The sequence below is a fragment of the Eptesicus fuscus genome, chromosome 12 (assembly GCF_027574615.1).
Source record: "Eptesicus fuscus isolate TK198812 chromosome 12, DD_ASM_mEF_20220401, whole genome shotgun sequence".
NCBI lineage: Eukaryota > Metazoa > Chordata > Mammalia > Chiroptera > Vespertilionidae > Eptesicus > Eptesicus fuscus.
In genome coordinates this window covers 67,085,554-67,112,056 of record NC_072484.1, presented here as the reverse complement: position 1 = coordinate 67,112,056, position 26,503 = coordinate 67,085,554, and the positions used below count along the sequence as shown (strand labels likewise).

The following is a 26,503-nucleotide window of genomic DNA, read 5'->3' as shown; positions in this document are numbered from 1 at the left end:
TACAAATGTTACCACCACCACTTCTTACACTCACATTTACCCTAAGTCACTGGCCTCTGGATTTTACAAACTGATACATTTCGGACAATTCAAGAAATAACAGTGCCTGCAAATATAACCCAGAGCATGCCAGCCAGTCCCAGAAAGAATAAAAGATTTCTCTCCCAATGCCTGAGCAAGAAAACCTCTGCTTCCCTCTTAACCTGCATGCACTTTTTAAAAAGAGCAATTAAAAGTTGCAGATGGACTGCTGCACCTCCAGGATGCTGTAAGCCTTCTGATTGTTAATCCTGAGGATTCCAGGCTGGTCCGTAATTCCCAGGAATCCCATCCCCTGAGCACTTCCAAAAGGGGGGGTCAGGAGGGGGAGAGAATATATATATAGTTTTAACAGAAAAATGCCCGGATACACAATGCCCAGATCTTTCTTTCCCCCAAGTGCCCCTACTATTTGACTTTTAACCAAGAATATCTAAACCCATCTAGAATATACAACCAGCATGCATGAGACTCTGGCTCTTCAGCCGAGGATCACCCCGCAGCAATTCCAAGATCATGCATCATTCCAAAGGACTTTTCCTTCAGCTTTTTTACTTTCATTCAAAACCCCAAACTGGTCCAGGCTGTAAGAAACAGTTAATCCCCAAGACACAACACCTTCCTCTTCTAGATCACAAAATAGCCAACATCAGATTTTAAAAAACCATGCTTCCCCTAAATCTGCAATTCATTTTGTTTTAATGGGGGGGTGGGGTGGGGGGTGGTTAGCAGAGCAGCTTTATATAAGCACTCACCTAAAACGGGCAGAGTCATCGGTAGCTAAGCTATTTATGCAGGATTCTTAAAATGGCGTCTGGCAACACTGCCTCCCTCATTCCTGGGTTGAAGCTAAAATGGTAGCAGTTTGTTCAATAGCTGCAGCTCGTGCTACTTTCCAAGCCACCCTCCTAGAGATCAGAACCAGGCAGCGCTCAACCAGAGGACACCAACAACCCAACGTGTAGAAGCTTTAAAAAAAAAAAAAAAAAAACTGCAATGACAGGGGGAGTTTGTGAAGTCACAGGTTCCTAAGGAAAAGTCTTCCCTTTCGGATCCTGAGCCTGCACCCCTCTGCCCTCGAATGAGGCGGTTGAAGATTAGGAAACAGGCAGCCGTGTGGCCGAAGCTGCGGACAGACAGGTGTCTGTGCAACACACACACACACACACACACACTCACACACAAATGTTACAAGGGAGCAGCAGGCTGGGGAGGGGAAGGAAGGAAGTCGGTTTCCCCTTCTTGGTATATTAAAAGCCAGCTTTGCATCCATCCCCAGAAGGAGCTAGGTAAAATGAAAGGGCTCCCAGGACAGCGGGCATCTGGAAAGCCAGGCTAAAGGGCAGCACCCCAGCCTTGAGGCCGAGGTAAAAATCAAAAGGCTGTGTGTGAGCTTGAAAACGGCCACCGAACACCCAGCCGGTCCTAAGACAGCATCAAGGGAAAGACAATCGGAGTCTGCAGGGACACAACAGTAAAACAGCCACTTCAGCCAATGCACAGGATACTCACAAATTAGATTTTGGTCCACCCCCAACAGAGCCCTGAAAATGAACGCCTGGTTTTGCAAAAACCCGCTTTCAGAGGCCAAACTAATAGCCTCAGAGTGGATCATGTAATTTACTGTTACAGGTCTGAGCATTGGCCTCGGCACGGTGGTGCTGGGACTGGAGAGTTCCAAGGTGACTGCTTTTTCACTCCAGGGGAGACAGGAGGGCATGGTGCCCAAGGCTGTGCCAGGGCTGGGACGGGTGGTTGGCTCCTCGCCGGCCGGCCAATAGGTGGGTAATCTTGATGAGGAGGGACAGCCTAGCAGCCCGGCGAGCTGCAGGGCTGAAATGGCTCCCGCCGGCTTGTTTATCTGGAAGGAGATTGGGGAGGGGGAAGGGCAGCCAGAGAGCCTAGGCAACCTGAAAAGCCAAGGGTGACTCCTTGTTTTTGCCTTTCAGGGCAGCACCAGGGCTGGTAAACATATTCCCTTCCTAAACCTCTGCTGTGCGGTGGCACAGGCACTTTCTGAGTGTCTTTCTTTTCAGGGTCAACCAGAGGCAAAGCCAGATCTAGGGCTTCTCAGCTGACAAATGTCTGTTGCCTCTGCTACAAGAGAGAGAAGGGAAAAGGCAAAAGAAACAAAGAGATCACACATGTGAAGTGGTTGGACTCCAAAAACCTACCTCTCTGCCTTCAGGGTTTTCTGGGTTACTGTCACCCTGGCTTTTTACAGATGGGACTCCTTCCCTCCTCTCCTATTTAAGACCTGAAGCCGTCCGCCACTGTCCTCCCAGGGAAAGAAAAGGGGTTACAAGAAAGAAAGAAGGGGGGAGGCTATTGTTTTCACCCCTAATTTATAATCCAAGATGCCCCATTGTTTCTTTCTTTCTGACTCAAATCTTTTGAGCTAGTAATTACAAAAGTAACTGGATGGGGCTCCAACAGGCTAACCGTGTTCATGCCCGGCAATTAGAAAAACTATGTAGAAAGTTTACTGAGTGATTATATATAATTAATTCCTAGTTACAGAGGGAACACTGACCATTTTCTGGAGCTAATAAAAGCAGTTGCTCCCCCTCCCCCCACGTGAATGCCACTTAATTTCCCAAAGCAGAAAGTGAATCCATCCTGGAGGGTCTTGAAGGGGAAGAAGAGGGAGGGGGAGGGAAGAATCAAAAGCTCCAGTGTGTCTGTGTTTGTGCCTTGCAGCTGTGCATCCTCTTTGGGGACGGAGGAGGCCGAAGGAAAAGGGAAAACAGCCCCATGTTCCGTCCCTCCCAGTGCAATTTTCAAACGTGGCAGAGAGAACATTCTACCTTGATGTAAAAAAAGAAAGGGGGAGGGGGGGAGAAATGCCTCAGGAATGGAATGCAGGAGACTCTTCCGCTGGGTGGATCTGTTTTTTCCTAAAAGGAACAAAGATGGTAGAAATTTCCAGAAGGCCCAGTCTCAATTCGGGCCACTGCAATTGTCAATCTGTAACCTTTCCTCCCAAGTCAATTGGTTCAAAAGCTGGAGAGAGGAGCCCCATTGGGCTGCTCTGTGAGCCAGCACTGCTGTGCCTTCCCCAGTCCTGCTGCAATGCAGACATCTTTACCCCCTAACTGAAACTGGAAAATATTGCTACTTTGAAAGCAATTGACTTGTTACAGACTCATGCTTAGTGGTGGCCGCCGTACCCAGGAAAAGTGGCTAGCCTGGTCCAGGCTGGGAACTTGCTGGGGCTGGCTGCACTCTGAAAACAGATCTTGGCTTTGCAAACCTGTGTGAGCCATTTTTAATGTGAGCTTTTAGAGGACAAATCCCTTGCCCTTAGGTTTCCTTCCAGCCCAACAAATACACCATTATGCAAACACTGAAGGCACCAAAGCAGGAGTCTTGTGATTAGATATTGCTTCTAGGGAGGCCACAAGAACCTCAGTATATAATTTCCATTTACAGTCAGGAGATAAGAACAAAGACAACAGCTAAATGTCCGAACTTACTTGTGTGGGGCGGTACAACTGTTCAGTTTTAAGTACACATATAAGACATCATTAACTCTTGACATTTTACTCTAAAGAAGCTGGCCTTCCACAGACTTTTTTAACTTAGAATTTGGTACATTTCTCACCATTAAATGAGCCTTTTTTTCCAATTGGTGCTAAAAGAGAAAAACACTAATTTAAAAGAGAAAAAAAAGATTATTGACTCCATCAGGTTGGCATAACACAGCAATGGAATATATTTCCAGCATTTACAGCTATGCTGGACTGGTCTCCAGGCTGGAAATGGATGCACTGAACTTCTAGGGAAATTCTGAAGCTAACGCGAAACAAGAGTGCACTTTTTTCACTCTCAAGTTCTAACTGCAGCATTAAGAGATCAGGGGAAATGTAAAAAGTAAGAAATAATTCATAAGTAAAGGTAAGCATGCATACAGATGTGTGTGGGTCAGGCTTGGAAGAGGCCAAATCTGTTTTGCAGGGAGTCCTTAATCAAATCAAGTTTGCTGGTGGGTGGGATTTTGCACTCCCTGTTAGCATCTTAAAACCTGAGTACTGACACCCCTATCCCCACACACACCACCCACACACACACCACCACCAGCTCCAGCCCCACCACTTGCTAAAGGCTCTGTGACTCTTAAGAACAAGCACTTTCTTATATTTCACACGCTGATCACCTACCCAGACTTCTATCTCATATCCAAACAAACCCAATTAAAGGTCTCCAGGCAAGTCACAATGAACTGCACATGTCTCCCCTGTCTGAGGGTTAACAGGAAGTATAATCTTCCATCCTAGCTGCAGGTTCTCAGGGAAAAACAGTGGATTCAAACAGTCACCTAAAATCAAGACACTATTAAAAAGCCCTTGTTTGGTTCCTGCTAATGAAAAGCCCTCCAACTGCGATAGCCAAGACCCCCTGCTATAAACAGACCCCAAATGTTCGCCAAACTCTTTATACATGGTCACAGAGGAAATGGATCGCTTTACTTACCCAACATGTTCAAGCAACCGTCTCATTTTTCCACAGTTAAGAAGAGAGAACAGGCTGGCAGATTTGGGACTTGATCAAAAAGGAAATTTTTTTAAACAGTTACATGGGATTATTAAAAACACACACAACAACAACAACACAACCCAACAACTGAATAGGGAATGCTGTCATGAGCCACAGACGTGATTTTATTTCCTCTGCACTATCACAGGAGGACAGAAGATGATACAATGAGGGGGGTGGGGGGGAGCAAAGGAAAAAGAAAAGGATAAAAGATACATTAGTTCATTGAACATCATGCAAGAATAGAGGGCTAAAGGATCCAAAAAAGAGTCCTCACAGATTTATTGCAGGATGTTGTCCAACATCTCCCCCACCCCCACCCCCACCCCCCACCCCCACTCCCCATCCCTACTCCAAAAACTTCCTCCAAAGCCTAGAAAACACGCTCAGAAACATTGGCTGGCTGCAGGCTGGCTTGCAGAGGACCAAAACACTCTGTTATCAACAGAAGTCAGGAAAAAAAAGGCTGAACAATGTAGTTTCAAGTGAAGAAACCCTGTAGGGAGAGAAAAGACCATGTAGAGACACCACCACCCACCTAGGCCCCAGGAGCTAGGAGCTCTCCTTAGCCCTGCTCTGCTGAGGGCTTGGTTCTGTTTAAAAACACACGTCCTCTCTGGTCAAAACTTAGTCCAGCTTTCCCAGAACCTCTTTGGAGAGGAAAAACTTGCCTGCTTTGCTGTCTGCCATGAGCTCTCCTTAGAGAGGAGCCAGCTTGCTCACCTTCCATTTTCTTCCCCCAGCAGGCATGTGACACAAGAGAAGACAATAGTGCAGGGGGGGAAACTGCTCAGAGAGAGAGAGAGAGAAAGAGGAGGAAAAAAAAAAAAAAAAGCTTCTTTTTTGGCATACCAGGATCTAGCTTCAAACTATTTCAGAAACACCATGTCCTGGTGGAAGAAAAGGTGTGCCAGGCCCTTGCCAGTTTGCAAAATCGAGCTCTGGCTAATGGCTACTGAGCCATGTGACCCAAGAAAGCAAAAAAATTCTCTCTAAACAGTTCCAAGTTAACCTAAGTGCTGTGGGGGTGAGTGTGGCACGGCCAGCCACACAGAAATCACACTGCTCGCCCACAATTCGGATGTCTCAGAGGGAGGGGGAGAAAAGATGGTTAAAAAGTCGAGCTTACCTCTGTGGATGCATTGTTAACACTGTGTAATGTCAATACTTATAAAACATGGAGGACAGGCTCCTAGTTCTCACAGAAAAAGGGTTTGGCACTTCGGCTTGATGATCTGGCCGCCTAATAAGAGCTCATCCCCGATTGGCTGGCCCGGCAAATCGGAGTGTAAGGCGGCCCGGGATTGGCTGAAACACTTCCTGAGCGATTATCTTTGTGAGGCTCTGGTGAGCAAGAGCCATCCTGTGCATAGAAAAAGACAGGCTAAGCTAGGCCTTTTGCAGCAAGAAAAACTTGGGAAAGGGGCCCCCAGACGCACTTCTCCCACACCCTGGCTAGATTTCCCAGCACGGGCAAACCAGTGCAGCCAGCCTGACCTGCTCCAGCAAAGCCCGAGGCCCAGAAGCCCCTGGGAAGAGAGTTTTTGGAGTGAGCTGACAGGGCTCACCCTCACTTGCCCCCCACAGAAACGGCTCTCTGCTAGGAGGAAGGCTGGCCCTTTTCTAGAACAATCCAGCAGAATGGTTCCCCCGGGAGGGTGGGGAGGCCTGAGGAGTAGGGAGCCCCAGGAAATGGGCCAAGGGGGCAGGAGAAAGGGGCTGGAGGCAGGCCTCTGTGGAGCTGGGGGGCAGACCCACAGTACAGGGAAACCCCCAAGAAATCGCTAAAGAGCAGCCCTGGCTTCTCAGAGCCCAGAGGCTTGGGCTGCAGAGGGGAGGAGGGGAGCAGAGTGGTCAAGTTTGCATAGTCATTGTCAAAATGCCTCCTGGAAAAGCAGGCCAGGGAGCCATCCTCGCGGCACAGCCTCTGTCCTCTCAGCCAGGACGCAAAGGAGAAACCAAAATGGGTTCCTGCCTCCCTGCCAGGATGCCAAGGGGCGGCCCCCCTCTCCGTCCTTACCCTAAGAAAAGCCAAAGGCGCTCCTAAGCAGGCCACATGCCTAGATCTACAAACTTCCCTTCCCCTCCCGCCCCCCTCCCCCACCGCCGAGGCCTGCTAAACCTGTCAGTTAAACAAAAATCTGACTTCCGTATTAGCCTGCGATGCCTTCAGCTTCCTGCCTATTAACCCTCTCTCGGACTCCGGGCCTGGCTGGGAAGGACTAGGCCCCGAGAGCGCAGAAAAGGCCTGTGGAAAAATACCAGCTGCAGCTCCCCCGGCAGATGCAGAAAGAGAGAGAGAGTGAGCCGCTGTCTCTCGCCTTTGCTTCCCAAGGAGGCGTGTACCTTCTGAATCCAGGGCACAGGCAGTGCCTCTCGGTCTGAGAAGCCATTTAAATCCAGAGGGAGAAAGGAAGATGTCAAACTCGGGGAGGGAACAAGAACCCCCATTATTAGTCAGGCATACACCCACTGCTTAGCCCTTCCTGTCACAATCACCCCTGTATGCATGTACTTGGGGAGCTGGGCCCTCGGTGGGCAGACAAATCCCATGGGCTTTCTAAGGGTTCTTGCTGAAATTTATTTCCACAGAGGACGGCTTCTTTTCGTCCCCGAAGGCAGATGGAACAGCTATTTCACACACAGCTCTCTACTTGCCAGCTCCCCACCGCCCCCCCCCCCCTCTGGCACTGCTCCCCAGTAAAATATTAACTAGTTTTTCAGAGCTGCTTATAATTCCACCCATTTCAATAGTATTAGGTGGTCTTTGCCTGTGTGCTCCCCAAAGCTGCCTTTGTAGTCGGTCTGCACCCTGAGAAGAAAAAGGCAAACCCAAAAGGATCTCGAAATGTCCGTGCTGGCTTTCCTTCTTCTTCCAGACGAGGTGCTTAATTAACAAGATTTACTTTAAAACTGCAAGTGGGACATCAGAAGCTAAATAAACACCCTTCTTCAGAGGCTGGAGAAAGCTTCCAGAGGTTGAGGCAGCCATGTTCCAGGAGGTAAAACTATGGCCCAACCAAGTCTCCCGACTCTTCTAAAATGTGCTGTCCCACACCATTCGTTCCCACAAAGAAAACAGAGCTGACGGCTTGCTCTCCCCACCCTCCACTCCCCCCACCCCACCCCCCAACACACACAGGGATAACAAATGCCCACCAAGTGTACATCAGTTCCTCCTGCTGGGGAACCTTCTACTAAGCAGCAACAAGCCAGGCATCCACACACACAGTGCTGCAGGGACAGGGCCCAGGCTGTATGAAAAGGGAGGGGATTTTGTTGCTGTTGTTGTTGTTGTATTTCAGGCTAAAGAAGCCAAGATGCAGGGAGGGCCAGCACTCAGGGCAACAGGCCTGGGCCTCACCAGAAAGGAGGGGCCTCCTCTTCCTGGGGTGGGAAGCTCGCTCCGTCTGTACCGGGAGACCAAATGGGGGACAAGAGTCGTAGGCCAGAGCTAATCAGACTGTGTTTCCTCCACCACCATTCCCTGGGGAATACGGTTTGTCTCGGTTTGTCTCTGCGGTGCTACTTTTTTTGTGTGGCGGGGGGACGGGGGGGGGAGGGGAGAACCATGACTGTGAGTTTGTGATGAATCTTGCATGCAGCTAACTTCACGACCCGATGAGGAAATGAAATATGCCGCTGGTGCAGCGTGGTGGATTTTAACCAGGGATTAAAGCTTGTTGCATAAGCAGCTGCAGCATCCTCCCCCTCCCTCCCCTCCTCTCTCTGATCACTTGATCACTTGAAATGTTTTCTGGGGCAAAGAGCAGGAAGCTGCAGGCTTATTCTGGCAGCTCTGCTCTGTTTGAGGAATGCTGTTGGCATTCAGGTAGATCTGAGGTTATCTGGAAAACAGCATTTGGGCTGGGGACAGGGACAAAGGGATAGTGGCAGATGGAATCCTGGGCGAGTGACGGATCAAAAAGGAAGCCCAGGGCAGGCCCACCAAGGGCCCCTCCTGGGCTTGATGGAATGTGGCTGATAAGAGGCCCTCCCAGTGCTGCTGGCCTGTGTCTAGAGATCATTCCGGGCCCTCCTCGAACCCTCCCTGCACAGAGGGGTCTCGGCAGCTCAGCTACCCAATGCTCCCGGCGAGCCAGGCCCTGGGCTAAATCAGCACTTTACACAGACTGGCTCCAGGAGGCAGCGAGCCTGGTTACAGACGTGGAAGCGAGCCCAAAGCCGTGAAGTGAGCTGCCCAAGGTCACACAGCTGGCAAGGGCCAGAGACCAGACTTCCAACCTGGTTAGGGCTCAACATCGCTAAGCCCGCACCTTCACTTGCCTCTACAGAAAGAAAAAGAGAAGCATGACCCGTGTTTTCTTTAGGAGGTCAGCTCCTTGGACAATGAGTTTTACGTCCTGGATGATGGATGCAGTTGGGAGCGTTTTAGATGAGACTCACCAAAGGCCCAGAGAAACCTCCTTTCTCCCTACAAACCTTCAGCAAGATTTCAAGGGAGTCGCTTTGCCATCTCTAAAATCAGGCTTTTATATTCCTTGAAATCAGTGGTTCTCAACCAGGGGTGGTTTTGCCCACCCCCACCCTGTCCCCCAGGAGATGTAACAATGTCTGTAGATTTGGGGGTTATCACTATCGGGATGCTGCTAAACCTCCTACAGTGCACAGAACAGCCCCCCCCAGCACGGAATTATGTGGTCCGGTAGCCGTCCCATTGTGCCAAGGTAGGGAATCCTTGGCTTAAAGTGAAAGGGAGAAAAAAAGGCAACCATTGTGCCTCTGGATAGAAAAGCCAGCACAGGCCTGAACAAGCAGGTTCCGTGGTGATATTAATAAGCAATGAGCTAATAGAAATAGATTAAGCCTGTCTCTCTCCATATTCCCAGGGGACAGAGAGAATCGGGGGGCAGAATGGGGCAGAAGGAAGCCAGGCAGAGCCTCGGTGATAAAGCTGGTCTCCCAGGAGAGGAAGGGCTGGCCCCAGCTCCCTTCCCCGGGCACCCGAACTAGCGGAGGCCTGGCCTCCCCGAAACGGCTCTCCGCTCGGCTGGCCCGCAGCCAGGCCAGCAGCAGGAGGAGCGGCCTGGGCAAGCTGCAGCCCGAGATAGCCTGTCCGGCTGCCTGTGAAAATAAGCACCCTTGGAGTTATCTGCCTCCAGCTCGCAGCAGGCCCCTCAGTCCGTTATGGGAAACGCGGGGACGGAGGCAAGGAAATGGTTTAAATATCTTGTTTTGTTTTGTTCCTTTCAGCCCGTTGGAACGGAGGCCAGCGTCAGGCATGGTGACAGAAGGGCTCACCTTCAGAATAAGGAGTCGTGTTTCAGCCACAAAGAGGCAGTTAGGACTCCCTACCTTGGAGAAGAAGTGTCCCCTGGAAGGTCTTTTTTTTTTTTTTTTTTTTTTTACTTCTTTCTAGGAGGGACTGGCAGGATTAGGCAAATGGAGGGAGAAGGGAAGGGCATGGGGGGATGGTACATCAACCAAAGACAGATGGCCACAGTGTGTGGGGAGAGATGTAAGGGGCGCAGGAACAAAATGAAAATCAAAAGAAAAGACGATCCGGACCTCCACTTCCCTGCAGTTACTATGGAGAGGAGAGCGCCTATTTATTTGCTCTGTTAGTGTCTATCTCCCACTAGACCAGTGGCAATGCCTGGAGCCGGGGCCACACCAGGAGGAAGGGTGCGCTACTGAATCCAGAGTGTGGAGACCGGGAGCTGCTAAACAACTGCGGTGCACAGGATGCCCCCCGCCCCCCACCCCCAACAAAGAGCTAGTCAGCCCCAATGTCACTACTGCCTGTTAGGTCTGGTCCCCTCCCCGGCGGTGGGGGGGGGGGGGAGTGGGGGGGGCCGATTCAATCATTTGATCAGACCGAGCACGGCCCAGGTGAGAAAACACTGAACTAGGCTGAGAGCTTCGAGGCAAAGACCTTGTCTGAACTCTACACCATTGTGCTCTGGGCGTCTAACATTATGCTCCACAAGCATCAGAGCTCCACAGAGCACCATCCCCCACTGCAGGCAGCCGTCTCGGCCTGAGCCTCCTGCTTCTGCCCTTGTACATGTGCCTGCGCGCGCACACTGCACACAGACACAGGGGCAGCCGGTGATCCTCTCAGAACAAGTCAGATCTTGCCACTCCTCTGCACAAAGTCCACCGTCACTCAGATTAAAGGCCCAAATGCTAAAGATGGTCCTTGGCCCTCCCTCCAGGAGCGGTGTCCTCCCTGCTCTCTGACTTCATTCCTCTTCTCCCCTGCTCCTCGGGCTCACTCCCCCCAGCCACTCTGATCATCCATCTGTTCCTGCCACCACCTAACACAGCCTCATTCCCTCCCTCCCCCAGGCCTTTGTACTTGATCTTGCCCTCGGCCCCGCCTCTCAGCTGATCTCCCCTCTTCCCTAAGCCACCTGACAGAAAGCCATTTCCCTCCTCTATCCTCGCGTGTCCGCATCTTCCTTCCTGCCTTCTCACCTGCTTCAGAAAGGATTCCCCGGCCCAGCCCAGCACCTCTGCCCCTGCTCCCTCTATCAGATGCCTTCCTCCCTGAGCCCTGGCCCCACAATTCGCCTCCTTGCTCTTACACCTTTAACCTCTTTCCTTTCTCCCCACATCCAGCGGCAGAACTCCGCAGTGGTTGAGGGTGTGGCTGATGGCATCAGACTGTCCGGGTGTGAATCCAGCCACCCCACTTGCCAACTGGGTGGTCTTGTTTGAGGTATGAAATTCTCTGTGCCTCGATTTTCTCATCTGTACAATGGGAGCCATCATAACACCTACCTGGAAACATTGGATGGACCATTCCTACCAACACAGCACACAGTCAGCGCTCATTTAGTGGCTGTTGTAACTTCCCTCTCTGCTTACTCTTTTTTTTTTTTTTAACTTTTGTTGTTGTTGTGTGTGGTTTTTTTTTTTTATTGTTAATCTTCACCTAAGGATATTTTTCCATTGATTTTTAGGGAGAGTGGAAGAGAGAGGGAAAGAGAGAGAGAAACATTGATGTCAGAGATTGGTGGCCTCCTGCACGAGCCCCGACCAGGGCCGGGCTGGGGAGGAGCCTGCAATCTAGATTCGTGCCCTTGACTGGAATCAAACCCGGGACCCTTTGGTTCACAGACCGACACTCTTTCTACTGAGCCAAACCGGCGAGGGCTCTGCTTACTCTTAAAAAGGTATTTTCTGAATGCTTAACTCAGTTCCCTTCCTCTTTCACCATCAGACTTTCCCCCAAGGAGGAAACGGGTAAATACTAATAGCTAACATGTTCCAAGCACGGTGTCAAGTACTGTTCTAAGCAATTTACATGAACTAACCCAGTGGTCGGCAAACTCATTAGTCAACAGACCCAAATATCAACAGTACAACGATTGACATTTCTTTTGAGAGCCAAATTTTTTAAACTTAAACTTCTTCTAACACCACTTCTTCAAAATAGACTCGCCCAGGCCGTGGTATTTTGTGGAAGAGCCACACTCAAGGGGCCAAAGAGCCGCATGTGGCTCGCGATCCGCAGTTTGCCGACCACGGAACTAACCCATTTACCTTCCCAACTCTATGAGGTGAATACCACTATAATCATCAACCCCATTTCCCAGATGAAGAAACTGAGGTAGGAACTATGAATAGTTCCGCCCTAAGCAAGCATCTTGTGCAGTCTCTTCTGCCTCAATACTCACCCACTCCTTTTGAGTGACAGTTATTCGTAAGTCACCGTGCCATCAACAAGGGACTGATTAAATAAACATGGTCCCACCACACAACAGAATACTGTGCAGCTCTGAAAAAAGAATCTTGGAATTCTTATGTACTAAGGTGAAACAAACTCTAACCATCGTTGAGTTAAAACACATACCAGTATGTGGAATATAATACCATTTTTTTTTAAAAATAGGCAAATCTCTGCATGTGTCTATGTTTTTCTTAACATGTTTGCCTATTGTACATAGAACCTCTTGGAAGCACACTTGAGAAATGGCTAACAAGGCGTACTGGGTGGTTGGGTTGGGAGTGGGAAGGAGACTTTGCACCATTATAGCTTTTATCCCTTTTGAATTTCAACACTTTGGATGGATTACTTCTTCGAAAATAAATGAATAAATGTAATATCAAGAAAATTGTGAAAGACTATGAAACAGGCAGAAACAAATCAATGCGCAGTCCAGCTCGCTCCGCCATTGGGTTACCTGCCCCACCGTGGGTTTTAAGCTACTTCACAACCGTAAGTGGTAGAAGACTTTCAGTGATGCAAATGACTCCTGTCCATAGACATGCAAATGCCGTCCCCGGGATAGTGAGGAATTCTGCCAGGTTTTGCATCTATTTGTAAATTCATGCCAGCATTCCTCACCTGTGAGTTAGTCATAACATCCTACAAGTGCTCTCATTTAGGTAAAAAATATCTTGTGTTTATTTCATATTTGTCTATAGCTGTTTAGAATAAATCATTTTTGAACAGGACTTTTTTAAAATAAGAAGTCATCATTGACCTCCAGGAACCAACATCAACAGGCTAGTTAGTATGAGGTCCATTGTTCCCTGACCTCTTGCTAACAGTTGGTACTGGACACTTCTGAGTTTTCCAAAACGCCGCCTGGCCCGGCAGCTCCTGCTCGGCTCTGACCCTCCGGCCATAGCTCTCCTCGTCTGGGCTCTGGAGCCAGCCTGTTGGAGAAGGGGGAGTCCGTTCTGAGCTTCCTCTCTGGCTACTTAGGGAACTTAAGCAAGTTATGTAACCTTTTCGTGCCTCAGTGTCCAAGTCTGTGAAGTGGGGATGTGAGGGTTATTGAACACCCGCACAATACATGTGGGTGGTTTTCCTTTCCTTGCAATCTTTCCATCCGCTGCCACCACAGAGTCCAAACCACACTACCCAGCGCCAGCTCCAACCTTCCCCTTGAACTCCAGGTCTATGTACCTAACCCCTAGCTGGCATGTCCGTGCTGCTGATACACAGTCCACAGGTAATGTATGTATGAAGCACCTTCTCCCCTCTAAGGGCCAGACCTGAGGTCCGTTGCTCCTGCTTTCTAGGAGCCGAAGGCTGAGCAGAGGAGGGGATGAGCACTTAAACGCATGAGTAAGATAAAATATCAGATTGAGACCAATGTTATGAAGAAAAAGAAAGCAGGGTGAGGAGACAGGGGAGTGACAGGACTGGGGGCGGCCTGCTTTCGGTAGGTGGGGGAGGGTTCCACGGAGGCTGTGCATTTGACCGGCTGGTCATGGAGCCTACCAGGTGGAAGGAACAGCAAGTACAAAGGCCCTGAGGCAGGCTGGAACTTGGTAACTTAGCGTTTCAGAGAAACAAAAGAAAGGCTAAGTGTGGTAAGGCCAGTGAACGGCCTGGGCACGGAGATTGTCAGAAACAAGCTCACTCCTTCCCCTGCCATCTTTCCATTACTCACATTCAGAATATTCCAGAATGTTCCCTCTATCCCTCTTCTCCCATCTAGTCCACACTGTCTTTGGCGTCTACCCCAGATGAGAACCCCATGGGAAGATGATTAAGAACATGTGCCCTTAGGACCCAAGCTGCTGGGGCTATGTCTGCCACGGCCACGCACCAGAGACCCAGATAATTTCCCTGACGCGACCCCCGGTTCTCCGCCTATACGAGAGGAACAGTACTTCCCCTCTCAGGAGGCTGTGCTGCAGAGTCAACGAACTAAGGGTATGAAAAGACACGGCCCCTGACTCTGTGACTTCCGCAGGCTGGTTCCTACTCTAACCCCCTCTCTGCGGGCTCCCCCTTCCTCCCTCTGTTCTGGCCACCCTGGCCTCCTTCCCCAGCTCCTCCTCAGCCTCTCTAGGCTGGGTCCCACCGTAGGTCCTCTGCACCCGCAGGGCCCTCAACCTGGACACCATTTCCCATGGTGGCCTCATCTCATGACCCCATTACAAATGCCACTCTTCCACAGAGGCCTTTCCGGACCATCCATCTGAGGCCAACGCCCTTACATTTTCTGGGACATCACCCGCTTACTTCCTTCCCAGGACGTGGCACCACATGCAAGAACCTTATTTGTTTACTTACCTTTTGTCCGTGTACAAAGACAGGGACTTTGTGTATCTGCTCACCAGTGTTCCCAGGGCCAGCACAGGCCTGGGGCATAGTAATTGCTCAATAAATATTTGTCCAATGAATGGCATTTTTTTTTCTTACATAAAGCAGGTTTTGTACGAGATCTCCACTAGTTCAACCATGGCCCGTAATATGGACTTAGCACCTTTTAGCACAATCTATTAGGTTGAACCATATGAAGTTTCCATTTGTATGTGAATGAAAGTCCAACAGCAGTCATTTCATCTATGGTGCTATGCAGAAATATTACCAGCTAATTCTACCCTTCAGCTGTTTACTCTAGCCCTCTTGACCTACTGGGGGGTCCTCAAAATGTGTCGGTTGTCTCCTGCCAAACCTGTTATGGACCTTTGCACTTACTCCTTCTGATGCTTCAGACCCAGAACCAAATGCCACCTCCTCCAGGAGGCCCCCCAGGATCACACCATGTCACAACAGTGGCTTCCTTTTCTTCCCATCACTTAACACATTCTAAAATGAGGTGTCGCGTTTGCTTTTCAAGGCAGGAAATTTGTTTTCCTACACAAGGTTGTAATCCCACTGCCTAGAGCCGTGGTCGGCAAACGGCGGCTTACGAGCCACATGCGGCTCTTTGGCCCCTTGAGTGTGGCTCTTCCACAAAATACCACGGCCTGGGCGAGTCTGTTTTGAAGAAGTGGCGTTAGAAGAAGTTTAAGTTTAAAAAATTTGGTTCTCAAAAGAAATGTCAGTCGTTGTACTGTTGATATTTGGCTCTGTTGACTAATGAGTTTGCCGACCACTGCTTAGAGGAAGTGCCGCATTTGGGAGTCCCTCGATGTTTATTCATTTGCGTGAATGTAAATTCCTTGAGCTTCTGTCCATCCTTTTAAAATAGGTTGCTTATTACTGGAACCAAAAGATGCTTCCCGTGTACTTGCTAAATAACTGGAGTGACTCCTATGGACTTTGACCCTTTTTTACAGCCACCCCTGCCTCCATCTCCCTCCTTGTTACAACATTAGTACCATCATCGCCTGTAAGAGCGCCCCTCTTACAGAGCCTTACCCAGGCCAGGCATTGTTCTAAGCATATTTTGCATGTAAATTAATGGGATCCTCCCCACAACTCTATGAACCACAGGTGAGGAAACTGAGGCGCAGAAAAATTAAATCATTTATCCATCTGAAAAAGGACGACCCTGATAAGAAAAATTAAGTCTGAGCCATCTCAGCCTCTAAAACTCCAAGAAACAAATACTATGGCGAAAGGGAACCAAATTTGACAGGAAACATGCAAAGGCGATCAGGAAGCCAATCAGCAACAACAGCAAAAAAAAAAAAAAAAAACACAAAACACATACCAAGACCAAAGGAAATCTCGCGCACAGGGACATCTGATCAAAACTCATCTCTGAGGGGCTCTCTCAGGCGACCAAGCCTTGCCCCCTCCCAGTATTTCCCATCCAGTTCCAAAGGCCAAAAACCTGGACGTCACCCTTGACCTTTCCCTCTCCCACCTCCCATCCTGGAGCCCTGTACCTTCGGAGTGTCTTTGACTGTCGATTCCGGCTGCGTAGCACCATTCTGCAGAGCTGGTGTCTTGCTGGAAGCCACTATTAGCTGTGTATCTGGGCAGGAAGGGACCAGCTTCCACCAGCCCCCAGGCCCCAGTCAGCTCCCACCCCCACCCTCAGCAGCCAGAGGGATCTTTTGAAATTTCTATTTGGACCAGGACTCACCCCCATCCCCCCAACTTTGCAAAGGTTTCCCATTGTTCTCAGGCCAGTCTCAAATTCCTAACCGAGCCTTGCGGGGTGGGGGGCCTGCAGGGTTCCCGTCTCCAACTGCAGCCTGGGTCTCTGAACTCCAGACCCCAGCCGTCTTGGAAGGCTCTAAACCAGGCTGGCTGAGTTCAAATTCTGAGGCTGTCATTCACTCACTGTGTGACCTTGTGCAAGTAACTTAACCTCTCTGGGCCTGTAAAATGTGGATAACAACACCTCCCAGAGTTTAGTCAGGATTAAACTAGTTCCTGTAGAAAAAGGGCTTGTTTGCAGTATCTGGCACCAATTAGCTATCACTGTTGTTATCAGATAACTTCAAAACCCACCACAAAACTCATTTCTTCAGGGCAGCTTTCCTGGACCCACTTCCCAATAAATTAGATCCCCTTATCATACATATGTTGCCCTCGTGGTACTTATGGAAATCATAATTTAATACTTAATACATGTTTAATAAATGGATATAAATTCCTATGACTGATTCCTTATTTAGTGTCTGTTTAGTCAATTCTTTATCTCCTGGCACATGGTAGGTGCTCAAAAATAACTGGGGGAGCCCTAGCTGGTTTGGCTCGGTAGATAGAGCGTCGGCCTGAGGACTGAAGGGTCCCAGGTTCGATTCCAGTCAGGGGTACATGCCCGGGTTGTAGGCTCCATCCCCAGTAGGGGCCTCCAGGAGACAGCTAATCGGTGATTCTCTCTCACCACTAATGTTTCTATCTCTCTCTCTCCCTCTCCCTTCTTCTCTGAAATCAATAAAAATATTTTTAAAAAATAATAATTGGGGGAATGTTGAACAGGATATGGCTGAATGAATCAACCTTGAGGATGCCTGCCTGAATCCCCAGTTTTCAAGTCCAGGCAACAAGCAAACTGAAGCCGGCTGATGGTAACCAGGCTACAAAAGGAAGCTACCGTCATTTGTATGTAAAGCACACATACCTTGCAGGAGCGGGCCAGCCTGCTTGGTATTCACCTGGAGCAGCTCAAAGGAGTGGCTGAGGAGCTGCAGGCCAAACCTGAAGCTGAAGCCCCAGGCAAAAGGGGTGGGTTACCCTGGTTTCTGGGCCTTCCCATCTCTGCCCCTTTTCACTGACCTTACCCACCCTCTGGCTCTCCAGCCCAGGACCGAGCTCACCAGATGCCTCTTGTCCCTGCTGTACCCCGGGCCTCCACCAGCCTGACATCAGAACTCCTGCATCGTGGCTAGGTTTAGCAAATACAAATACAGGATGCCAAGTTAAACTTGGATTTCAGATAAACAATGAACAATTTTTTAGTCTCGGTACATCCTATATTTAATCTGGCACTCCTAACTCTCAGGCCTCGTCAAACTCTCCCTAGTAGTGTTTTCTCGGTTACCTTTCCGTTTTGGAATCCTGAGCCTCCTAGGAAGAGTAACTCAACCTCTCTGAATCTGTTTTTGCCTCTGTGTAAAGGAAGTAACAGCACCAGGCACTCAGGGTGGGGTGAGGACTCCAAGAAAATTATCTACCCCACTAGTGGCCCGATGCACGAAATTTGTGCACTTTGGGGGGCGGGGAGGGTTGTCCCTCAGCCCAGCCTGCACACTCTCCAATCTGGGACCCCTCAGGAGATGTCCCACTGCCACAAGGATAGGGCCTAAACTGGCAGTCGGGACATCCCTCTCGCAATCCAGGACCACTGGCTCCTAACCGCTCGCCTGCCTGCCTGCCTGATTGCCCCTAACCACTCTGACTGCCCCCGCTGCCGGCCTGCTCACCCCCAACTGCCCTCCCCTGCTGGCCTGATCGCTCCTAACCGCCTCTGCCTTGGCCCCGCCACCATGGTTTTATCCAGAAGGACATCCGGAAAGGTCTCCCGGAAGGTCTCCCAGTCTAATTAGCATATTACCCTTTTGTTAGTATAGATTCTTAGTATTCAATACAGATACCATAAAGAGCCACCAGTATGGCCAACCTTCACTTTCCTGTTTGCCATCTCCCGGGGGCCTATCCACAAACCCTTCTGAGCTATGAGACATAGATGGCTGAACCCATTTCACAGGAGGAAAATTGAGGGTGGCTATTCAGCAGAAGGGACAAGAAGCAAAGTGTTCAATCTTGGGAACTCTCATGCTCAAGCTCTTCTTAAACCTCATCAGATGTGAATGTGCAGTAAACTGTTAGCCACTGGAGGGCAGGTTTTCATGATGGCCTACAGCCCAGCACACAGTGTTTCAGAAGGCACAACATAAATATTCGTGCCCACCGGTCTCCGTGACATAGTAAGAGGATCTTACCTCCTCTCCTCTCCTCTCCTCTCCTCTCCTCTCCTCTCCTCTCCTCTCCTCTCTTCTCTCTCTCTCTCCCTCTCTCGTTCTGGGTGTTGACCCACGTTTGTCTTTCAGTGCTTTCTCTATAGCCCCAACTACATGAAGGTGAGATTAGGTTTAAGTCAGATTTCTGGCTTTTCTCCCAAAATGAAGCAAAATAATAAAATGTAGCCTCAAAAGCAAAGGAACATGAATGACCCTGGGAATGCTGGAACAGCAACATTGGTGGTTTTCTAGCTGGGGAGAAGGGGCTTCAAAGAACTCCGTTCAACCCTGTTGCCTTTAACACCTACCATACTGGAAAATGGCCATGATTAGTGGATAAATGAGCTCCCAGGAGGAAAGGATTTTCTAGGATGTTTGAGATGTGTTGGATCCAACCCACTGAGTAAACAGGAGCATCCAGGAAACCTGTTCTTAATTGTTCCCACCTGGACTGGAAGTTGGAAATTAACATTGGGGTCTGACTTAGGAAATTATTTTCTATTTCCTCATTTATGTTTTCTTTACTTGGTGGTAAGGATTGGATGGCCATGGGAGTGGTAAAAAGGAAGTCTGGGATTTGAGACCATTGATCAAAATCCATGATCTTTATAATTAACCAATGCAGGCTCTATCTCCAGTAGGGGGCATGCATAAGGCTACCAATCGATGTTTCTCTTTCTCCCTCTTCCTTTCTCTCTCTCTAAAATCAATAAAAACATAATTTAAAAAAAATGTAGTGAGAAGGAAGATGGGAAGTTTGAGGTGGGCAGCAGTAAGAATCAGGGTGGACAGAGGATGCGATGAGGTGACAATTGAGACCTGAATAAGATGAGGGAGGAGGCATGGGGAAGTATCACAGGTAGGCAGTGGTTCTCAGGGGACATCTGGCGATTTCTGGAGCTATGGACATGGTACTGGCGGCCAGTGAGTAGAGGCCAGGGATGCTGCTGACATTCCCACAATGCAAAGGGCAGCTCCCACGACCAAGAATTATCTAGCCCCAACTGTCCATAGCATGAGGCTGAGAAGCCAGAAACTAGAGGGAAGAGGAAGCCCCGGCTGAGGAGTGCCCTGCAGGCGCTGTGTTGGAAGAAGAGTGAGCTCAGGCTGGCTTTGCAGTGTAGGAGGAAATAGTGATGGTAGGATGAGGTCAGAGGCCACGAAGGAAGAGAGGAACAGAGGCCGGTTAGGCCATAGGATTCAGGCCATCTGAAGGAGCTGGGGTCTTACTCTAAATGAGACAGGAAGTGACTTTTCGGGAGAGAAGAGGCACAGGCTGACATGTTCTACAAGATTGACCGTGAGCTTGAAAATAGACTGAAGGGGGCAAGGGCAGAAGTAGGGAGACCAGTGAGGAGGCTGTAGAATATTCCAGGTCTTAGGTGAAGGGGGCTCAGACTTGTAGAGATGGAGAGACAGGGCAAGATTTGGGTCTGCTGGCAGGGTCCATGTCGGGTGGGAGAGGCCCGGGTGACTTTAAGGTTTTGGGCCTGGGCGGCTGGGAGGAAGGGGTTGGCGGCAGCTGAGATGGGGACAGCAGTGAAAGGGACAGTGAGGGGGGACATGTGAGGGGCTGAGGAACTCTCGGTCAAGTGAAGAAGCAGGTGGGTGATGGAGTGCAGGGGCAGTTTGGGCTGGAGGTCTAAATGTGGGAGGCATCTGCTCCCAGATGGGATTTAAAGCCATGATAGCGGATGTGATCACCCAGAGCAGACATTCTAGGGACAAGAGACAGGTCAAGGGCCAACCAGTTAGAACCATGCTTGGAACCACAGTTAGAATGTTTGGCTATGACCGTGAACCAACAAAGATGATAAGACATTTCCAGTGACTTGGAGAGAACCAGGGCAGGGGTATCCTAGAACCCTAGGATAGGTTGGTCTGGCGTGGCTGGTTTGGCTCTGTGGTGGAGCCTCAACCCAGAAACCAAGAGACCAGGGTTCGATTCCCGGTCAGGACACCTGCCCAGGTTTTGGGCTCAATCGCCAGTAGGGGGCGTGCAGGAAGAGGCTGATAAATGTTAATGTTTCTCATCAATATTTCTATCTTTCTCTCTCTCTAAAAATCAATAAAAACATATATTTTTTATTTTTATAAATACGTTTTATTGATTTTTAGAGAGAGAGGAAGGGAGAGGGATAGAGAGATAGAAACATCAATGAGAGAGGAATATCATTGATCAGCTGTCTCTTGCACACCCCCTACTGTGGATCGAGCCTGCAACCCTGGGCATATGCCATGACCAGGAATCAAACCAGCGACCTCTTGGGTCCTGGGTCGACAACTGCTGAGCCACACCAGCCGGGCAGCACATGTTTTTAAAAGTGTTTGTAGGACGGAGGAGTGGCCACCTCCTCAAGACTCCTGACCAGTCAAGTTGGATGCGGCCTGAGAATTGACCCCTGGAACTCAGCCGATGTGGTGGGCACAGGTGACTGGTACGCAGAAGCACTTGATAAACATTTGTTGATGGAACATCTCCGATGACCTCCAAAGATTGCCACTTCAAGCCAAGAGAAAGGAGCAGAGATAGAGATGTCGGGCATTTTCTAACTGTGTCTCCCTGGACAAGTTCCTGCCCACCCCACCACTCCCCCACATTGTCAGGGTAGATGAGGGCGTGGAAAGCAAAGAGCCCCTCAGCCTGGGAAAGGCTGAGGTACCCTACGTGGGCCGGGGATGGGTGCCAGCTGAACACGGCGTGAAGACACCTGCACTGACATGAGCTCTCACGCTCGCTCAGCTTCTGCTGCCATCACTCAGCAGCAGACAGATGGAGAAAGAAAGGTGCGTCCTTGTTGGTATGAGGTCCAAAACCTTGCCACTCCCTCACAGAGACGCAACACACATGTTACATTCATTTTTAAATGATTTTCAATAGGAAGTGTGTGCACGTGGTGAAGAATTAAGACAGGAATTTATCCAGAGAAATGCTGTCTGCCTCTCATCGCTGACCCCTTGATGCCGCCCCCGCCAGGCAATTCCTGTTCCCAGCAAGTGCCTGTGCATGTGCAAGCACATACCTTCCCCCCTCCTCCCACGGATACAGGTAGTGACATGCCACCCACACTGCTCTGCTTTCCGAAATCATCGGTTTCTCTTGGAGAACTGCTTCCTACCCATTCACATAGACCTGTTTTGTTCTTTTTAAGTGATTGTGGACTGGTATCTACCATGCTGCTGTACCATCCTTTATTCAGCCATCTCCTACGGATGGGCATTTGGGCTGTTCCCAGCCTGTGGCTCTTATGGACAAGGCAGCAATACCTAGCCTTCTTCATTTGTCTTGGGCAAGGGTTAGCCATAGGAGAAATCCCTAGAAGTGGAATTGCTGGGTCAGTGGGTCTCGGTACATTTAAGCTTTGGTATACATATATGTTAAGAGCCTGTGTGTATTTAACGGGTGATGTTATTGCCACATTACTGATGTGCACACGTCTCGACTGTGGACGAGAGAAGGGACATGAAGGCACCTTTTTTAGGAGTTTCCTGTGTGTGTGTGTATTGAGGTGGGGGCAGGTTTTGGGTGAGAATCCCTGAGACCTGAGATTGCTGAGTTTAAATCTGGAGGAAGGCTCCAGCCTGGGGCTGGACACTTTAAGGAACAGATGCTCATCCTTCCGACAGAGCTGGGAAGGCCCTGCTGGGAAGACAGCAGGAGGGACCGGATTTAAACATTCATTAGCAGAATAGATATTTATCAAACCGTACTGTATTGGCTCAATGTTCAGCCCTCAGGACATGCAGAGAGCTATTCCTCAAAAAACCTAGAGTTTAGTCGGAGGAGATGAAGTCAGATCTCATAAGAGAATTAAATTACAAAGCTAGGGAACAATAAGAATGCCAGTATGCAGCCAGGCAGTGTGGCTAAGTGATTGAGTGTCGACCTATAAACTAGGAGGTCATGATTCAATTCCTGGTCAGGGCACATGCCCAGGTTGTGGGCTCTTGTATGCCATATATTTGCTACCCATTAGGTTACTTATTTATTTATTATTAATCTTAGAGAGAGGAAGGAAAAGAGAGAGAAACATCGATGTGAGAGAGAAACATGGATCTGTTGCCTCCCGAATGTGCCCCAATGGGGATGGAACGTGAAACGTGGGAATGTGCCCTGATCAAGAATCAAAACTGCCACTTTTTGGGGTGCAGGATGATGCCTCAGCCAACTGAGCCACACCAGCCAGGGCCCATAATGTTGTTTTTTTTAAAATATATTTTATTGATTTTTTACAGAGAGGAAGTGAGAGGGAGAGAGAAACATCAATCAGCTGCCTCCTGCACACCCCCTACTAGGGATGTGCCCGCAACCAAGGTACATGCCCTTGGCCGGAATCGAACCTGGGACCCTTGAGTCCGCAGGCCGACGCTCTATCCACTGAGCCAAACCAGTTAGGGCCCATTAGGTTTTGAGAAGATATTGGAAGAGCCAGGATGCCCAAACTCACAGTAACAGTTAACAATTGTTCTATTCTCCAAGCACTAGCCAAAGTAGTGTCATCTCATTTAAATGCCAGAACAGCCCTAGCTGGTTTGGCTCAATGGATAGAGCGTCAGCCTGCGGACTAAAGCAGCGGTCGCCAGCCGGTGGTCCACAAATCATTGGTGGTCTGTGAGGTCTGAAAGGTTGGCGACCGCTGGAGTAAAGGGTCCCGGATTCAATCCCGGTCAAGGGCACATGCTTGGGTTGCAGGCTCGATCCCCAGTAAGGGGATGTGCAGGAGGCAGCTGATCAATGATTCCCTCCATCATTGATGTTTCTCTCTCTCTCTTCTTCTTCTCTGAAATCAATAAAAATATATTTAAAAATAAAAATAAATAAATACCAAAACAGTTCCCTAAGATTAGAGACGGGGAAACTGAGGCTCAGAGAGGCTCATCCAGTGTCACCCCGCAAGTAAACAGCACCACCACCAGGAGATGAATGCTGTTCCCTCGGACACCCGGGCCCACTTGACGGGCACCGCTCTGTGCCCAAGGAGAGTTCTCGGGAACCAGTCAAGCTTGAGCTGGTAGGACAGGTCAGAATCAGAAATTCAGAGAGTCCAGGAGGCCACCGCCAGGGCGGAGCCACTCCCATGGTCAGACGGACTGCAGGAGCGGGAAACGCGTCCTGCCCAGTGCCGGAGGGAAGCAGTGTGCCGCCTCGTGGATGAGCCACCGGGACAGGGAAGAGAAATGAGCCAGAAACAGAAGGACGGGTGGGTGATCTCTCTTATAGGAGGGACATGGACAGGCAAATTCACACAGACAGAAAGGAGAAGGGCGGTGACTTACCTAGGCCTGGAGGAAGGGCAGAGGGGAGTTAGTGTCTCCTGGGCGAGTTTCCCTGGGGGAAGGTGGAAAAGTTCTGGAGAGGGATGGTTACCCAGCACTGTGAAGGTACCGGATGCCACTGAGCCACCCCCTTCAAGTGGTTTAAATGGTGCCTTTGTGTTATGTACATTTTACCACAATTTTTAGAGAAACATTGACTGGTTGCCTTCCATAGACGCCCTGACTGGGGATCGAACCAGCAGCCTTTTGGTGTCAGGGAGAATGCTCCAACCAACTGAGCCACCCAGCCAGGGTGTGCACCAACCTTTTTGCATATCTTTTTGCAGGGCCTCCCCGGCCTACCACAGGACCCACCCGTGGCACATGTGCAGCTAGGTGTGGCCATGTGACTAAGGTGCAGCCAACTCTGTCCATGGGCTCAGAAAGGAAGTGACGCAGGCCACACAGCCGGAAGGCAGCAGAGCTGGCTCTGAATCCAGGGCTGTCTAGGTCTTGCCTGAGCAAGGTCGGAGAGGACCTGCTTGACAGCCTTCTAGGCATCAAGGATATACTCCTGCGTGAGTGTATCCAGGCTGCAGTGAGGACGAGGGGCTGGCCTGGCACTGACCATGCAGACAAGTGCGACCCCTGGGGATGGCGGAGCAAGAACATGGAAGGAACCAAGGTGCCTGAATGACCATGTGCAGCAGAGCTGCCTGTCAGGCAAGCGGAGGCCAACATCCCTCCCTGCTTCTGTGCAAGACAAGTCTGAGAGCCAGCTTCCTGCTGCAGAAACACTGGCTCCTGAAATGTGTGATTGTGAACTAAATAAGGCGGCTTACTGATCAAGGTTAGTAAGTTGCTTGTCCAGACTTCCTTCAAGACACTTGCTTCGCTGTGCCCACGAGTCCAAAGCTGTTATCGCAAAAGCTGTCACTTCTAACCAGTTCCCTGTCTTTCAAGACCTGACTTGAAATCACCCACTTAGGACCCTAAAACTATGTAAGTCCCTTCCCCTGACTTCCCCCTTCTGAGGTGCTACTGGCTCTTTCAACATGCTTTTGCTTGTGATTGCTTGGAGGAATCAAAAGCTGACATTGGAGTCTCTTTTTTTTTACAGCAATCCAGCTTTCTCCTAACGAATCCATTGCCTGTTACAGGAAGAAACTCACATGGGCAAGTCTATTCTGATGTTGGCCTGTTAAGCATAACTCACAGACTGTAAGACTGCCCTGGAACAGCTCTTCCTGACTTCCCAACCTGGCCGGCTCCCCCTCCCTCTTCCCCTGGAACAAAATAGCTATTTCTTTGAGCTCCAGATGAAGCAGTTGTTAAGAGGTGAATTGTATGCAAAACATGCCTTCAGGAAGGGGGAGAGGGGAGAGAGAAACATATATTTATTTTTTAAAATATTTTTATTGATTTTTTACAGAGGGGAAGGGAGAGGGATAGAGAGCTAGAAACATTGATGAGAGAGAAACATCGACCAGCTGCCTCCTGCACACCCCCTACCAGGGATGTGCCCGCAACCACTGTACATGTCCTTGCCCGGAATCGAACCTGGGACCCTTTCAGTCCGCAGGCCGACGCTCTATCCACTGAGCCAAACCCGTTTCAACAAGAAACGTATATTTATTGTTCCACTTATTTTCTGCATTCATTGGTTGATTCTTGTAGGTGCCCTAACTAGGGATCGAACCCACAACCTTGGCGTATAGGGGACAAGGCTCTAACCAACTGGGCTAGGTGGCCAAGGTAAAGCATGCCTCTTTAATTGCTAGAATCATGCTCACTGTAAGGAGTGGACTTAGGGTGACCAAGTCTTTCTGGTTTGCCCAGGGCTGTCCCAATTTTATTTATTTATTTATTTTTAAATATTTTTATTGATTTTTAGAGAGAGAGGAAGGGATAGGGAGAAAGAGAAATATCAATGGGCTGCCTCCTGCACGCCCCCCCCCCCCCCCCCACCAGGGATCGAGCCCACAACCTGATGTGCCCTGACTGGGAATCAAACCAGCAACCTTTTGGTGAACAAGATGACGCCCAACCAACCGAGCCCTACCAGCCAGGGCTGTCTCCATTTTAAAACGGGAAATCTCACATTTCAAGAACCCCGGGGTCCCAGGCAAACTGGGACAGTTGGTCACCCTAAAAGACTGCCACCCTGAGAAAGGCACCCTGGGACCAAGGCTGACCTGAGCACCGTGGGGACAAGTGTCCATCGCTCCCTTCCTCAGGCTCACGTGGGATCATGGATAGACTCGGGTACAAAATATTAATTAGTGACGAATAGACAGACTATTTCTAGAAGGATGCACAAGAAATGAAATGGGCAACGGGGGTTGCTTCTGGGGATGAGAGCCTGGGAGGTGGGTTCCACTTACTTAGCACAGGATAACTCCGCCTCTCTACGTGGACTTGGGCACACCTCAGAATCACCCGGAGGGTTTGTTAAGCACAAATTGAGGGATCCCCTCCAGAGCTTCATCCCAAGGTCGGGTGGGGCTGAGCCTTTGCAGTTCTAGTAAGTTCCCAGGTGCTGCTGCTGGTCCAGGGAATGAACTTTGATTGAGAACCGCTGCTCTGAGCTGATTAC

The 26,503-nt window shown here is 49.7% G+C and overlaps 1 protein-coding gene across 1 annotated transcript in view; it reads right to left on the bottom strand.

Moving 5' to 3' along the window:
• The window catches only part of ZMYND8 (zinc finger MYND-type containing 8), a 112,889-nt gene extending 105,131 nt beyond the window's left edge, over nt 1-7,758 (bottom strand). Inside the window, exons 1-2 of the mRNA XM_054723784.1 lie at nt 7,735-7,758; nt 5,705-5,938 (exon numbers count right to left, since the gene is read on the bottom strand). Of these exons, the coding sequence (XP_054579759.1) occupies nt 5,705-5,718 (14 nt within the window). The 5' untranslated portion in view covers nt 5,719-5,938; nt 7,735-7,758. The remainder of the gene's footprint in view (nt 1-5,704; nt 5,939-7,734) is intronic.
• Nucleotides 7,759-26,503: the final 18,745 nt, after the last annotated feature.